The sequence below is a fragment of the Alosa sapidissima genome, chromosome 4 (assembly GCF_018492685.1).
Source record: "Alosa sapidissima isolate fAloSap1 chromosome 4, fAloSap1.pri, whole genome shotgun sequence".
Classification (NCBI taxonomy): domain Eukaryota; kingdom Metazoa; phylum Chordata; class Actinopteri; order Clupeiformes; family Clupeidae; genus Alosa; species Alosa sapidissima.
In genome coordinates, this window is record NC_055960.1 from 20840422 (window position 1) to 20857352 (window position 16931).

Consider the following 16931-nt stretch of genomic DNA (forward strand, 5'->3'; position numbering starts at 1 on the left):
TAGTGAGAAGATCCTTCAGAGTGAGTTATTTCTTATAGCTGCAAAGTTATACTGAGTTATACAACTGACCTAATGAAAAACTGTTAATGAAAAAAAGAAAGCGAGAAAAAATAAAAGAATGATTTATGCAGATATATGAATAGAAGAGGTAAACTGTTTCAAGTAGGTATATGCTGGATATATTTTAGTTGGTAATTATATTGGAACACATGTGAAATCCTCAAATCTAATAAATTGTGAGACAATTTGAAACATTAAACACTGTTGAATGTCTACAGCTCAGGTTTTGCTCCTTGTCTGCCACTTTACTGCCACTACAGACATTGGCACTGCCTGAAGAAATTCTATATTTCTTCTGTAACAGCAGTGGGAGATAGCCTATCCTTAATCAAAGGCCCAGAAAGCCAGTCAGCTATCAGTGCAGAGCAGACACACAACTTGAAATATGAAAGACATAAGCCTAGTTGTTTTATTTAGTTTGATTCATTTTGCTAATTTAGGCCTATCTCAATGTCCTGTATCTGTTTATAGTACAGCTTATTAAGCCATGTTTAATATCCTAGTGTATTTGCACGTTCTTGGATACCATCTTCCTAGGTAAACACTATTCATCTGTATCCTAGGCCTACATAACGTAGGTCTATAGGCTACTTGTAGGTTGTTCAGAATTCACTATTTGCAAATCCATGTCAAATTCAAACCGAAGCTTTCCCGTGGTGACTGACTATGGTTATCTTGTAAAATAATAACACATTTGTGTGTGTGTGTTTCTGGTTTCTTAATGTAACATAGGTTACATTAATGTAACATAGGTTACATTAATTGTGACAGTAGCGAATGGGACTGAGAACGCATTTTCGCGGATCTTGATGGCGGAATTTAGATGATTGCGTTAAACCAATCATATCACAAATAACAAATCCCCAAGGCGGGAAGTCCCGTAAGGTGTCATTTCATTGGACATTAGATTCGGGGGAGTGTTTCGATACGTCGGCCATATTGTGTCTGAGACAGCAGAATAATCTTACTACACTACCGAAAAGGAGGAAGATTTCAACGACTCTTTTAATTAAGAGTGGTTTGCCTCGCAGGTTTCATCAAAGGTATATGCAACTAAAGCGCTGTGTCGCTTTTAAATATTTACCTTGAGCAGCTCGCGACTTTTAATACAGCATCAGTAACGAGCCAGCCAACTGCTACCGAGAGTGGAACCGGCTTCAGGCAGCTTGCTAGCGATAGCATGTTGCAGCCATTCGCATATTGGTTTAACGCTAGTTAGCTAGCTAGCATGTTGGGTGCCCTCAGGCAATGGGCGAGGTGGGAAACACACTCCAGTCATCATAGCGGGAGCTTTAACGTTACCTGCCAGATCTTCACAGAAATCTGTGCTGTGTTCCTAGTCAGAGTAACGTGACTTGACAAATGTGTCATATCCCTGTTTCACATTTGTCTTATGTACTAGACGTAAATAGCTTGAAGTCGGGATGTAATAATGGCTAACGTATGAGCAGTGGGAATGATGACTTGGCTTGGTTTTTGTAACGCTAACGTTAGCTTTGTGTGGCTACTGCTGGTTTGGTGGCCAGATAGCTAACATACCGTAAGCTCAAATCCTTCATTTGAAACTGGCCAACTGCTTACTAGTGCTTTCTGGTGGGACTGGCCCACGTTACTAGCAATATAATAGCCGATTAAACTAACCAAATATTATGGGGTTTCAGCTTTGATGCATTACTAACGTCAGCTATAGAGTATTTCCTCGCTCGTTCGCCAAGACCGAGAGCATCACGCGTGCTCCTGTGACCCTAGCATCAAGCCTTCATCGCCTTTCTTTCGAGGCCGGTTGGAATCAGTGGTTTTACATGACCGTTCCTTTATTCTGGACCAATTATTGCTGGTCTCATTACTACTGAACCTGTCGATGCGTTTTGTGAATCACCATGCTCAAATTAGGAGGATACAATTGATGATGCAAACGCTAGCTATTGCAAGCCATGGTGAACTTTGTCCATGCCCATTGCCGATTTTGTCGTCATAAGGTTGAGGAATTGCAGGTGTTACAGGACGGACAGATCCACAGTGTCATTAGTTCGAGCTAGAATTGTGTTGATTTGCTGGAATTATACCCCTTTCAACGCATGTTAGTGAGAGTGGGATGGGATTTTTTTTTTTCAATGCAAACCTGTGTCCGAGATGTCAACGCTGCACAGTGATATAATTGTGCTGCTGGGTGTTGATTACTGCATTCATATCGGAGATCTCAAGACTTTTGGGATCATAGATGAATGTGTCCTTATGTGCATTCTCCATCCATGGTTTTGGTACAGCCACTGGTATCAAAGCTTTGCTGTGTCGGAACTTGTAATGTAGAAGGCTACGAGGTTGGAGGTGGATGTGTTTTCCCTGAGATTAACCTCAACAGTTGATGTGTGGATCCCACAGAATCGGCTTGTACCATGTCAGAATGACCCAGGCAAAATGGTATAGCGATTAGAAACCATATGAATGGCTGTTGTGAATGATGAATTGTATTTCTAAGCAGGAGCATTTGTGTTTAAGATGCCCTGGCAAGCAGGATGACTAAATCAATTACATTTGTGTTTCAAGCATATATGTGTCCATTTTATGCTTATGGGCCTGTTGGGTGAATGGATATGTAAAACATTTGCTGGATTAAATGCACATGAAACGTCAATGTTCTCTTCCTGTCTCTTTGTGATTCAGTAACGGTACAGAGGTGCCACAACTCCCTCGCCGGTGGCCCCCTGCCCTCCACAACCCTACCCCTGCACTCCAGTCCTACCCAGCTGCAGTAAAGTCCCACTCCTTACCTTGCCAAGCTGTCGGACATGTCTGGTCCGGTTCCGAGTCGGGCACGGGTCTACACAGAGGTCAACACACACCGCCCCCGCGAGTACTGGGACTACGAGTCCCACGTGGTGGAGTGGGGGTACGCAAAATGCTTTCCATTTTAAAATAAACTTTTTGAAATTGCATTTTGAAGGGTTCTAGTATGTAGTTTGAGTATATGTTTAGAGTCAGTCAGAATAGGGGAATCTCAAAATATGTGAGGCCAAGAAAAGCATGACCATTCAAACAGTAAAACTTATGCACTAGTGATAGTGATGTGGGAATTTGCCTTGGATGTCATTTAGACCAGTTGCACATTGCCGTTATTAGTGGGCCAAAGTATATTGGGTGGCAGAGCCGGACAGTAACGGAGTACATTTACTTGAGTACAGTACTTGAGTACAATTTTGAGGGATCTGTACCTTACTTGAGTATCATTTTTGGGGAGTACTCATGACTTTACTCAAGTACATTTGAGAGGCAAATATTGTACTCTTTACTCCACTACATTTCTATCCATAACCGTGAGTACCCGTTACTTCTTCTAAAAAAAGAAAAATCTCGGAAACCCTCAATTTGTTGTTTCCCTCTCAAACGTGATTGCATTGTGCAGGCACCACTGATTGGGACAGCCTATCAGCAATCACCTTCAGCTTTCCGCTAAAGTCAACTCCATGGTCAGATTTAGATAAGAGACGAAACCATGGACGAAACAATGGATGAGGCGCAGCAGGTCCATCCCGGGAATGTGCCAACCTGTGGCCTCACCTCGCCAGACTATTTCAATTTTCTGAACAAGTTAATGATAGTTTTTGCTTCAAGTGTTTCAATTACAAAATAGTATTTTGTATTTGATATACGTATTTTATAATATACTATAAATACTGCCCATCCCTGGCAACATGGTAAAACGATGAATGACTTGATTTTACTTTCAATTCCTTTTATATTCTCCAAGGTATTAACATTAACATTTTTCATAACTCCATCTAGGACGTTTCTGTACATGAATGTAAGCACTGTGGCAGTAGTAATGCAATATTTAGAAAATGTAGGCTACTCTTGTACTCTTGATACTCAAGTTCTTTTAAAAACAAGTACTTCAGTACTTTTACTTAAGTAGACATCTGACTGTTGTACTTTTACTTGTACTTGAGTAAAATTTAGCAAAGGGTATCTGTACTTTTACTCAAGTAATGAAGCTGTGTACTCTGTCCGTCTCTGTTGGGTGGAAAAAGCAGATGAAAGTTTTGTATAAAACCAGGAAAGAGCTTAGAGTGCTCAACATTCTTTGCTGTTTAACATTCCAAACGGGTGCTATTGCTACTTTGTGTCATGGTAGAAGGGCTATGGCCAAGAACACATCAAGACATTGTCAATATTGTTAGACCATTAACTGCGGAAGAAAGCACTTTTTTGTTTTATGATAAGTTGAGATGAGCAGTTATATTGAGACTATTACCCTGTTTGACAGCAGTGTTTGGCAAATTTGGCGCATTATGAAATTCAATAACTCAATAACTAAAACATTCAATAATTCAGCAACTTTTCACCTCATAAAAATACTTGTTTTTGTTATTTCTGTGACTACTGACACCAGGTGGCATTTGTAGCCAGCTGAAGTAGGAATTCACAAATTCTTTTGCATTTGGCAGGTATCTTAGTTCCATTTGTGACGACCTTCACAAGACGTTGTCTGTTGAACTCTGAAAGGCTTTGTGTCTGAATTCATTAGCTTGTTTGGATACCTTTTGATGAATGACCGTTCTTGGAACAGGATGCCAAATGTTACATACTGTAATTGTGTACCCGTTTTGTAATGCAAATTCAAAATCCACATGAACAAGCACTTTTCAGTTGAGTGCCTTGCTTTGGCTATAACTGGTCACTTTTATTCTTTATTCTCTGGTATCCATGTACTATAACAGAGAATACAACCCATGCTGATTCGTTAGTGGTGTGTAATGTATTCTTCCCTCCGAAAGAACAGTCCTGCTTAAGGCAAATGTTTATCATATTACGCTGGACTAACCTGGTGTGGTGTGGGGGGGGCATGGGGGAGAAAATCCAACAGATAAATCTGCAAATTGTCACAGAAAGAGAATAAGACCCCAGTGATGACCTTATCATCTGTCCCACAGGTGATTGTGTGCTGTGATTTGAAAGTGGTGTTGTATCCACAGAAACCAAGATGACTTTCAGCTGGTGCGGAAACTGGGGAGGGGAAAATATAGCGAAGTGTTTGAGGCCATCAACATCACCAACAATGAGAAGGTTGTTGTCAAAATCCTTAAGGTAAGACGGCTCTGACTCCATGCGTCTGTTACTTTATGCTCAATAGCATACTTTTTTGTCAATAACTGATGTTTCAGGAGGATATGGTGGTTATACTGTGGTTTTAAAGTTCATTACATTGAGTTGTTCCTAATTTAAACACCACTCCTAATTCCAACACCACTTGGCAGCTTGTTTTCATATGGTACCTACCTGCCTAAAAAAAAAAGATGTGCCTCTTACTACCTTACTACTTGCATTCCTACGACAGAGTATTAGGGCCACACATGAAGAAAAACAATATTTTTGCCATGGCGAGATTAAACTTGATATGTCGACTTTAAAGTCAACATGTTGACATTAAACTCGACATTTCGAGAATAAAGTTGAAATATCATATCTACTTTAATCTCGACATGCCGAGATTAAACTCGAAATACAGTTTAAACATAGCCTACAGTTTAAGCTATGTAGCCTACACTAACACACAATATGTGACATGAATAATATCCCTACTTCAAATAGGTGTTATTTCAGATAGATTGCTAGATTGCAGATAGATTCAGATAGATTACCACTTGTCTGTTAACTACTCATTGCAGTTATCGTGAAGCGCTGTATCTCGCGGTTATGGAAATACCATGCACTATGCCATTTATATAGCTAGAATAATACATGTTTCCAATGATATAATGTTTCTATAGTACAAAATGTTATTTCACTCTGTTTTACGTGGGTAAGGCCACCGCACATCCAAATAACTGCCCTTCATGACCCACAGGCTGTCACTCTCCATAGGTTAACATGGCAAAACTATTTTTTCTAAAACTGCTTTTCCATGTCTCACCTGCAATAAATATAGTAGGCTATAAACACAGATATGTGTGCATTTACTTACGGCTCCTACACACAGCTGCGTGCGTTGCATTGCTGGAGACGCATCCCATTCACTTTACATGGGCTCACGTCATCCGTTGCTGAACTGAATTGTGGGTCCGTCGCGTTGCGTTTCTCCCCTCGCTCGCGTTGAGAAGTTCAGCTGTTGCTGCACCGACAGACGGCGCAGGCCAATCAAGCCAATCTACGGACGACACCAACCAATCACATTACGGTTTTACTTCAAGTCATTTGCATAGCTACCGTCGGGAACACCCACTGGCATGCGTTGACGGAACGCAACTGTGTGTAGGAGCCGTTAGAATACATCTGGTTGCCTGGTCGGGAAGACCGCTTCATTCGTCCCTCCATGGACATTCAGCAATAGCCTAGGCTGTTTTGCATCCATTGCAAACAAACATGCAATGTGAAAGTCTGGGATTGGGGAGAACACTTAGTATGCCTAGTCTAGTAAATAAGCATGAAGTTGAACCTTTAGATGAAAAACACTCTTTAATAATAGGCCTGCAATAAATAAATAAACCGCTAATGACGTTTACTTTTGACCATCGCATTTATCGCCTGTAACTCCGTGATAAAAGGACCTAACAAGAAAGTATTTGGCTGAGCAACGGAGGTTAATATGGTTATGTTTTGTCCACATGATGCAGGCCTACTGTATGTCTATCGTTGTTGCACTCGAAGAAAACTGGAATGTTTCATTCGTCCTCCTTTTCAATCGCCCACCTTTTCAATGTTTTGTTTTTTTCTTGTAGCCAGTGAAGAAGAAGAAGATCAAGCGAGAGATTAAGATCCTGGAGAACTTGCGCGGAGGCCCAAATATCATCTCTCTTATAGACATTGTAAAAGACCCTGTGGTGAGTGTAGATGAAGAGACCGATCGATTTTTTGTATTCCTGTATCTCTTTGGGGACACAAATCAAATTGAGGTTTGATTTGCACTAGTGTTTCGAGTCATATTTGGCAGTATATTATTCCACTTATTACTTATTGTTTTTGTATACTTTTTTGTATAACTTATTGTATAATTTTTCTTCAAGTGTGCGATAATGAGCAAATGCTAAAAGTGAAATTTTACTTGCAGTCTCGGACCCCAGCTTTGGTGTTCGAGCATGTTAACAACACCGACTTCAAAGTAAGTGATGCCATACTAGTCAAGGCTTTTACGTTGGACGCTGCAGTGATTAATCTCTAGTTTGAAACAGTTGTAGTGAAATGCTACTCTTTTATTTTTCCCATAGCAACTCTACCAGACGCTGACTGATTACGACATTCGCTTCTACATGTATGAAATCCTCAAGGTGAGTCTGCTTGTATCTGCTACCTAATGACATATAGAACATATTGTGTTACACCGACATCGAAACTTAGAACTGGCTTTTTGCCTAATAATGTCACTATCATTAACTACATATTTTATCAGCACATCCAGTGTTTTTAAATTTACTTTCAGTTTTGCGACCCTATCAGTTTGAGTGAACATGAGTATGTTAATGCTATGCTGGCTTTGTCTGGCACAAAGGGAGATGCCATTTTGGTTCTTCTTTAAAATGTCCCCCTCCTGGACCCACAGGCTCTGGATTATTGCCACAACATGGGCATCATGCACCGGGATGTGAAGCCGCACAATGTGATGATTGACCACGAGCACAGGAAGGTAAGGACCGAGGAACGGACTTATCCTTCAGGTGAAAAGTGTGATCCCCAAATATTTGTTTTAACTGACCAAGTATTGACCGTTTTTGTACCATAAGGTAATTACATTTATATACATATTTATATCTTAAAAAGAAAATGTGGGCAGCATGGAAAACTTTAACCATCCAATAGTAAACAGGAACAGCCTACATAAGTGTTTGAAGATAATTTGCATGTATGTGGGCTGCTAGCACTTATCTCATAGACTGTCATTCAGCTAGTCTCACAAACCCTTACCTCCCTTTTCAAAATGGGAAACTGTGTATGTCATTTTCTTATTTCAGCAAAGTTTTCTTTCTACCCAGTTAATTTATACAGCAAATATTCAAATGGCCTCTTTTGCTACAGTTACGTTTGATTGATTGGGGCCTGGCTGAATTCTACCACCCTGGACAAGAGTACAACGTCCGAGTCGCCTCACGCTATTTTAAAGGGCCAGAGCTTCTAGTGGATTACCAGGTGTGTTTTATTTTGTGTGTCTGTGTGTAATTTTTGAACAGAATAGATCTGGTTTATCAGTCTTATGCACCCTGTGGGTAAGACCGTTGGGTTAAGGTGCAGATGCTATAAGGCAAGTGTGATCTGGCAACATCTGCTGCCAGTCAGTTACTATTGTGTCAGTGTTTCAGAACTGCTCTCTCTGCAGATGTACGATTACAGCCTGGACATGTGGAGTCTGGGGTGCATGCTGGCCAGTATGATCTTCAGGAAGGAACCCTTCTTCCATGGCCATGACAACTATGATCAGGTTTGGAAGATCACTGTTACCCAACATTTGACCTCTTTTCGTGGTTAAGTGGCCTATATTTGCTACAGATGACCAACTTCTTTTGCATTATTTAGTATTATGGTCCTCTGATCAAACATTGAGTTTTATTCCTTCTTTCCTGTATAACAGTTGGTTAGAATAGCCAAGGTTCTGGGCACTGAGGACCTCTATGATTACATTGACAAGTACAACATTGAACTGGAGCCACGTTTCAATGACATTTTGGGAAGGTGAGTGGTGAGCACTTCCAGAACCGTCGTTTTTTGATTTGGGTTTTTCCACAGCTGTCCACTTACAGGACCTGTTACTCTGCTCCCATAGGCATTCCCGTAAGCGGTGGGAGCGCTTTGTGCACAGCGAGAACCAGCACCTGGTCAGTCCTGAAGCGCTGGACTTCCTGGACAAGCTGCTGCGCTATGATCACCAGGCACGGCTGACTGCACGTGAAGCCATGGAGCACCCGTACTTCTGTGAGTTGACCACCAGTCTCACTCCCTTAGGGCAGGGTAGCGGGTGTTCTCCAATCTTTCTCAAGAATGTTCTGTGTAACTATGCTGTTGTAGCGTGTGATTCATAATATTGTATGATTTATTTAATTCTTTGTGTTCTTTTCTCACTTTCTTCAGAAAAAAAACAAGAAGTAATGGACCCATATATTCACTGCATTTTTTACTCAAGGCTCCATGTTTAGCTTTCCTGTAACTTCCAACCAATCTGTTTCCATTTGAGCTTTTTACAGATAAAGAAAGCATGATGATAAAAAAAAAAAAAAAACCCTGCTGTGTCATTACAGACCCCATTGTGAAGGACCAGTCTCGTATGGCCGGATCCACTAATGTCCCTGCTGCCAACACAGCTGTGAGCACTGCCAGTATGATCACTGGTGAGTATCCCCTTCATCACTCCTGTAGAGAAACACTGCCCTCTGTGGATTAAGTGGGAAACTGTTGTTTGGACCAAATGTTACCTATGGAGTATTATGCAGCTGTATATACTTGCTGATTGGGGACTACAGGTGCTGGTCATAAAATTAGAATATTAGGGCTGTAACGATATGCGATTCGAAACCGAAATCGCGACACTTATATCCACGATACGGTGTCGCGGTGTGAAAAGCCAGAACCGCGACACACCCTTTCTAGTGTTTCATGCAGTGCTTTGCAGCTTACACGGCTGCATAAGCAACACACATCTCCCGCTTTACTTACCGGTAGCCTACGTTGTCCAAATATAATTAAATAAATCATTTCTTACCTCTCGTTGCTTTCATTGTAGACTATGTGTTCAACTTTACCAAACAGTATAGAAGTAAAAAACCCCTCTCCTTGCCCCACTCTCTCTCTCATGCTCCCTCCCTCTCCTGCTCAGGCATAAAAAAAATTCTTGGGTTCCAGTTTCCGACCGACCCTGTCAATTTATGTGCGACCCAAATTTATTTTATGAGCTTGGGGAAGAAAAAGCACTAAATAGTCTAGGCTACATTAAATAAATCCACAAATAAAAGGCTAACTATAATTACATAGGGGTATAATTACCCCTTGCGTTATGTATAGGGATGAGCGTATTCTCTCTTTTACAAAGTAGCCTATGCACAGCTGTTCACGAAGACGATTGTTTTCGTCACTTACCAAGGCACTCGCAATTTTGTCCAAACACCGCAACTTTTTGCAAATTTGACCAATCATCGTAGTTTCACCGTGAAATTTCACCTACCACAACAGTCCCTCGCGCAGAATATTGAGCCAGATGGCACACTTACTTCTGCACCTTCTGCATATGACGCCAAAGACTGCCCTAACGTGTTCGTTCCTCTGCAGTTTTGATGACAATAAATAGAAGGCTAACGTTAATGATCTGCTTACTTGCATCTCTCAACCTGGTGTTGCTAACCTACCTAAGCTATGAAAGTAAGTTAATTAAGGCCTACTTGGTTTACTGACATTTGAGTAGGCTATGCAACCCATTGGCAAACGTTTACCTGGATATGTCCTTTTAGCTTATTTCATGTTTGCTAGCTTGTGGGCTTAGTTTGAGTAGTGCTACCAAAATCATAGAAATTAATAAAATTGCAAGACATTTACCTCTTCTATGATCCAAGAATGATTTCATTAGAGTTGTTTTTTTAACATTTATTTTAACTAATGACAGAAGACATTCCCAATTGCATCCACATATCGTAATGCACTATGCAAAAAGTGATTTACACTCGTAGCCGAACACAGTGAGATGCAAGCTATCCAATCTACTCAGAAATGTAATTAGGCTACTCTCACGTCCTTAAAGGGGCAGGCAGTCAATTAGACGTACACCACCAATGTAATGACATTAAACAGAAGTGTAGTCAAATAGTTTACATCAATATGAAATTACTAGATACTTGGCTATTAGTCTGTGGCCTGCATAATTACTATGAATTATTAAAAAGATATGAACTTAATATGAATTACAAAATATATGAATGTATTGAAACATATGACATGATGCCATCTCTTTAGGTGACTGTCTTTTTTGGACAGTTCTACGAAAGGTTATACTGCTTTGTGAATTACCTCAGTCAAAGCATTTTCACAAATAAAGTAGGCCTACTTTGATTTTCTGTAATCCTTACTGGTTACCTTTGATTATCCTTTTTTAATAAGCATCAAGATTATCAGTGTGATTTTGGTCTCAATAACCTTAATTGCCCTAAATTAAAAAAAAAAAAAAAATCTCAACTATTTTTGCAATTTTCACTTCCTCCCGCAATTTCTCCACAAGAAACAGCTAAAAACACCGCAACCTCCATCCAGGCATTTTAGGTCGAAACAGTCTCAAAAAACCTCGTGAAATCCTGGAGGGACTGATTTTCTACCTATCCCTTACTGCCACTGGGGAGAAAAACCAAACCTTTTTTTTTTTTTATTTTTATATATAAATGCCTCAGTGAACACGCGCGACTCGGCCAACACAATCCAAATAAAACAGTCACCATCGTAAAAGCAAGGACGCATAGAAGACGGCTAGCTAAATTACTGTTAAATCCGCTTAGCATCATTAGCATGCTGCACATATTTGTTTAAAACTCTTGCAATCAAGTTGACTGTATTAAGTATATATACTCTTTTGATCCCGTGAGGGAAATTTGGTCTCTGCATTTATCCCAATCATGATCTGATCATCTCAATACCAACGTCCCAAAAGGGCCTGTCCCAAGGAGAACAAGTATTAGGCTACCTTGAAACTTAAACACACATGGGGAAACTGAACAGTACAATCAGTAGACTATGATAAGCTAGCCAACTATGATACTTTGTTTACAATATTTCCAGGCTTCAACCAGACAGCTGAATTAAAGAGGTAGAGTTGTAATAAAAATAGTAGACCTAGGCTATAGGCTAATCTGCATAAAGTGTGCTGTCATAAATATCAGACATTCAGTAAAATGTTTTTATATCGGGATATAAAATAATACAGATATATTATAGCCTACTATATATTATATTATACAGTGTTGGGGAGTAAAGGAATGCATGCACCGGCGTTACGTATTCAAAATACAAATTATGAGTAACCGTATTACGTTAGTTACAATTTAAATAGTTGGTATTTAGAATACAGTTACATTGTTGAAATCAATGGATTACATGACGATACTTCGGTTTCATAAGATTATTCACTCTCTAAATAAATGAAGGCAACTCCATTTCCCAGAAGCTCCTGAAAGCAATCATATGATGAAATTGTTTCCATGTTTAAATCCAAGCCCCGCCGTCTTGCACTAGCCTCACATTGCACCCATTAAAACGCAGCCAGCACGCATTATGGACGCGTCATCGGAGAACCTGAAATGACTGTTTGCACAGCAAATTAGGAGTAAAGTAAGTGGAGGTAACTCCTGTTCCTCACTGATCGTGGTTCCTGATGTCTGTTCAAAGTATATTTTTCCAAGTATTAATAGCTCAGGCTACTTCGGCCAATCGGTTACACAGTTTGCTAATCAATAAACAAAGCCTAGTTCACGTGTTGATTTGGACCTACAATAAAACCCATCTCTAAAATAGGCACTGAATTCTACGTTTTTTTATTCTAACTTAAAATAGCTGTATGGTTTATTTTTTTTTTTGTAATTAGATCTACTTTTACGTTTTAAAATGAATTATGGTGCAGCCTCTGAAGAATTATTCTTGCGAGTAGCATATTTTAACGTGCGGTTTTTGATTGTCATTACGCGATCACGTTAATTTTGAGAACACTGATATACAGTAGCCTATAGTGTTTACATTTGCAGGTCATTTGCGTTCCACCTGTCATATGTGCCCCTCACTTGTACTGGGTTGATGCCACCTAAAATCTCACAGGCACACCTTAATCAGGCTATAATTTCTGGCTACGAATTTTTGTTTGTTTTAATTAGCCTAGTCGCTGCTGTAGTTTTAGTGGTCACCTTGCTATTTCATAGTTGTATCAGGTAGCTTAGTTGACTTTACATTCTCCTATGTGGCCCTAACACTTCAGCCATTTGGAACAGATCACACCAGAATAAGCCGGTTTAGTAAGCAGGATTTAATTGAGTAACGTAACGGAATACATTTCAATGAAAACTTTTCAATGCCTCGTTTTATGAGTAAAGAACATAGTTGTACTACTACTGGGTGTTTGGCTCGGGGTCATGGTGCAAAGGACCCTAGGGTGAAATTACTCCGAACCATCGCTTTAAAGGCCTTTGCAGGTGTTTTGAGTTAATTAGCTGATTAGAGTGTGGCACCAGGTGTCTTCAATATTGAACCTTTTCAATATTTCACTGAGAGAATTTGGGGTTTTCATTAGTTGTCCGTTATCAAAATTAAAAGAAATAACTTGAAATATATCAGTCTGTGTGGAATGAATGTATACATTATACAAGTTTCACTTTTTGAATGGAATTACTGAAATAAATAAACTTTCATGATATTCTAATTATATTACCAGCACCTGTATGTGCTGTTCCAACCAGGCCAGAGAGAATTTGGCTTGTCACACACTTTCAGCTTTCTTTCTTTTCACCCCAACTGAACTTGTTGTTTACCACCAGTTACAAACATCTAAGGGGAAACGGACCGGAAAAAGGCAGGATAAGATCTAGCATGCACATGGCATCATGTCCAAGTGGGTGCTGAAACAGCTATGGAATTCCTCCAGTGCGTGGAAAGTTCTAGCAGACTTTCATGTGTTCACTGAGGTGGAATGCGTGTTCTAATGTATTTTTCACGGCTAACTGTGACTTGTCTCCCTGCTCTCAGGCATCGCTGCACTGCCTGCCTCCACCGCCTTGGGTCCACTGGCCGGCTCCCCCGTCCTGGCCGCTGCCAACAGCCTGAACGCCCCGGTGCCAGCGGCGGCCGGTGCCCCCCAGTGAGCGCTGCCGCGCTGTGCCGTGCCCTACCCTGCCCGCCCACACACCCATCCCCTTACAAACCAACCCTCTGAGCCTTGGCACAGAGTGGGGCAATGCCAACCTTTGCAGTGGTGACAATTTTCTTTTCCTGGGTCGTATTGGGAGGAGGGTGTGAGGTGGTGTCTGGAATCAGAAGACATGAGTGTGTGTGTGTGTGTGTGTGTGTGTGTGTGTGTGTGTGTGTGTGTGTGTGTGTGTGTCTGTGTGTTTGAAATTCACAACTTAGTTGCTTGACAAAAAACAATGCGTCTGATGGATGCATGTGTGTGTGTGTTGTATGTTTATGCTCCTGTTCTATGAGACATTATACACCCCCACAGATGAGCTGGTCAGAAGATTTTCCTTTTTTCCTAATGGAAAAAACATCAACACTCACAGGTGTCAAAATCACAGTTTAGTTTAGTGTTTAGACAATGCGAAAGGAGAAGTCGTTCGGACCAAAAGTAGCATGTTTGCAAAGACACAAGGAGGAGGTCTAGTTGTTGCTGACTACCAGGGACTTTTGGCCGTGACAGCAGCTCTTTCTAGCTCAGTATTAGCGTGATGGCTCCCTGGTTCAGTGGATGCCACAGTGTTGGGCTTTGGTAATGGTGCTTTTGTGCTGAATCGGAGGGCTGGACTGCAGCCCTACTCACATATACTTGACCTTAAAAAACACTTCTGCCTGTGCCGTATGTCAAGCCTGTATACCAAACATCATGCTCATTTGTTTTTCTTATGACAACTTGAGACCTGTACTCCTAATTTCACGAGTCGGGGTTTGGGACTTGAGTGCACTTTTGCCTGGAGTTACAACGACCGCGCAGTCTTGTTGGTCAGTCAGTTAGGTTGCTGGCGTAGCCTTCTGCTAAGTGTTCCGTTACAAAGAGATGTTTTCAACCTGCTGCTTTTCCACTTCCTTGAATTCATTCAAGTAGTTTATGAAAACCAAAGTTTACGCAAATGCTAGGAAAAAGAAAAAAGTACAAAATATCCTCTTTTTGTTTCTTCTAGCTGAAGGTGAATGTTTTGAAATCTTCACGGGTTGAATATTAGGTTATTTTTAAGAGGGAGAAAAAAAGCAATTCTTTCATTATGGTAATAAGGTAACAAGAACAAACGTAATACTTGTTATGGTGGATATAGCGTGAAATGCTGTATCTGTTGCATCTGCTGTCAAATACCTGGAAAGTGTTTTTCATTTTAATATTTAGTCAGGACTTTGTTCTGTGCACCTGTTGGCTCACACTTGAATACTTAAGGATGTACTGAACTTGAAGGGATGAAATATTTGTCCTTGCATTTATAGTGACCAAGAGGTTACTGTAACTTAAGACTCAATGTACATATAAATATGCATTCTTTTTCATTTGAAACTTTAGTCCAACAGAATACATGCATACATCTACTCAAATAATGAAGTTGTATGAGTCATTCACTGTATATATTTTTATGTTCCAATGTAGAGGAGTAGTCTTTGAGAATAATTGTGTAAATAAACAAGTGTTTTGTTTATTAAAACATTTGGTTGTATTTTTCTGTTGTAGGTAGTTTCACAGCAGTTATTAAAGATATGCCACTCATCATTTTCACAAAGTTATTAATTATTAAATACATAATTGTTGAAAGTGTGTGTATATATAATAATAATAATAATAAAAAATATAGCCGCAAGCGGCAATGGCGGGCCCGAGCACCTGCGGACCGCAACCCGTGACATGTCGGAATCCAACAAAGCACCGACGTGGTGCGTTTGTGAAATGTACATATTTGATGCGTGTGCTATTCGTTTTTGTATTTTATTTTCTGCCACATGTACTTGCTTGGCCAGGTGGGGGTGCAATATATATTAACCTGAGAAATTTCAGACCATTCATTTTAAGCAAAGAACATTTCTGATACACTTTTTGGCCAGATGGTGGCGCTATATTAGGCATTTGAACTAGACATGTGAATATCATCACAATAATGATATCCAATATTTTGCAAAGTTTCAGATCAACCAATATAGGCATTACCAATTTCTGGCACATTTTCCTGCTTGGTCAGGTGGTGGCGCTATGACATCCAGAGACCCTATGGGCTTGCCTGTCATTATAATATCTATTAGATCTGAAACTTCTCAGGTTGTCATTCAAAGCATAGAGCATTTCTGTCACATTGCCTGTTTGGCCAGATGGTGGCGCTATGCTAGGCATATGAATTATATGTGTGAATATCATCACAATAATGATATCCAATATTTTATAAAGTTTCAGATCAGTCACTTAAAGCATTGTCCATTTCTGGCACATTTCCTACTTGGCCAGGTGGTTGCGCTATGCCAGGCAGGCCCATTGGGTGTCTGAATATCATCATAATCATATATCTAGTAACCTGAGAAGTTTCAGACCATTCAATGCACTGTGACTTTGACACATTTCCTGTTTATGTGGTGAGATATTAAAATCATGACATATTACAACATATCAAAAATCCCTTCGCAATTTAACATCAGCAACATCTTGGCATCATATTTGCCAAATTTCAAATGAATCTGACAAACCGTCTAGGAGGAGTATGTAAAAATTGATCATGTGACATCAGTGTAATTGCCATTCTTTCTGTTGCCAGGTGGTGGCGCTATGCCAAATATGCATTATGGGCATGTCAATATCATCACTCCCATGGTATTCAAAGACCTGTGAAATTTAAAAATTTCAAGCCATGCATGGTGAATTAAGACACATTTATTGTTTATGTGGAAGGGTATAAAAATTCAGAGTTTTGCCATTTCGTCAAATTACAACATATCAAAAAAAGCTTCACAATTTAGAATCAGAAGCATATTGGCATCATGTATACCAACTTTCACATGAATCGGATCAACCGTCTAGGAGGAGTACGTTAAAATTGATCATGTCCACAATGCACAAAATCCCAATTACCTCACTTCCTGTGGGCGTGGCTAATGGCTTGTTAATACAAAAGTGGATTGTTTTTGGGAGTTACACACACCCACCAAATTTGGTGTGTGTATCTAAAACTATATGCCAACCACAAGTCACAGTG

At 40.1% G+C, this 16931-nt stretch overlaps 1 protein-coding gene across 1 annotated transcript; it reads left to right on the plus strand.

The window, feature by feature from the left end:
• Positions 1 to 962: 962 nt before the first annotated feature.
• On the plus strand, positions 963 to 15401 carry LOC121706387 (casein kinase II subunit alpha). Its single transcript, XM_042088071.1, has 13 exons — positions 963 to 1103; positions 2725 to 2950; positions 5034 to 5145; positions 6777 to 6878; positions 7106 to 7156; positions 7263 to 7322; positions 7595 to 7678; positions 8068 to 8178; positions 8366 to 8467; positions 8618 to 8718; positions 8810 to 8958; positions 9282 to 9371; positions 13747 to 15401. Exons 2-13 carry the CDS (start codon positions 2850 to 2852, stop codon positions 13860 to 13862), a joined length of 1179 nt encoding a protein of 392 aa, XP_041944005.1. The 5' UTR covers positions 963 to 1103; positions 2725 to 2849; the 3' UTR covers positions 13863 to 15401.
• The last annotated feature ends 1530 nt before the right edge of the window (positions 15402 to 16931 follow it).

What these genes read in the sequence shown, in the direction of transcription:
- LOC121706387 (XM_042088071.1), top strand. Translation starts at nt 2,850, where the DNA reads ATGTCTGGTCCGGTTCCGAGTCGGGCACGGGTCTACACAGAGGTCAAC. An exon ending in TCCCACGTGGTGGAGTGGGG is followed by an intron (nt 2,951 to 5,033) that starts GTACGCAAAATG and finishes TTGTATCCACAG; the next exon opens with AAACCAAGATGACTTTCAGC. An exon ending in TTCAATGACATTTTGGGAAG is followed by an intron (nt 8,719 to 8,809) that starts GTGAGTGGTGAG and finishes CTGCTCCCATAG; the next exon opens with GCATTCCCGTAAGCGGTGGG.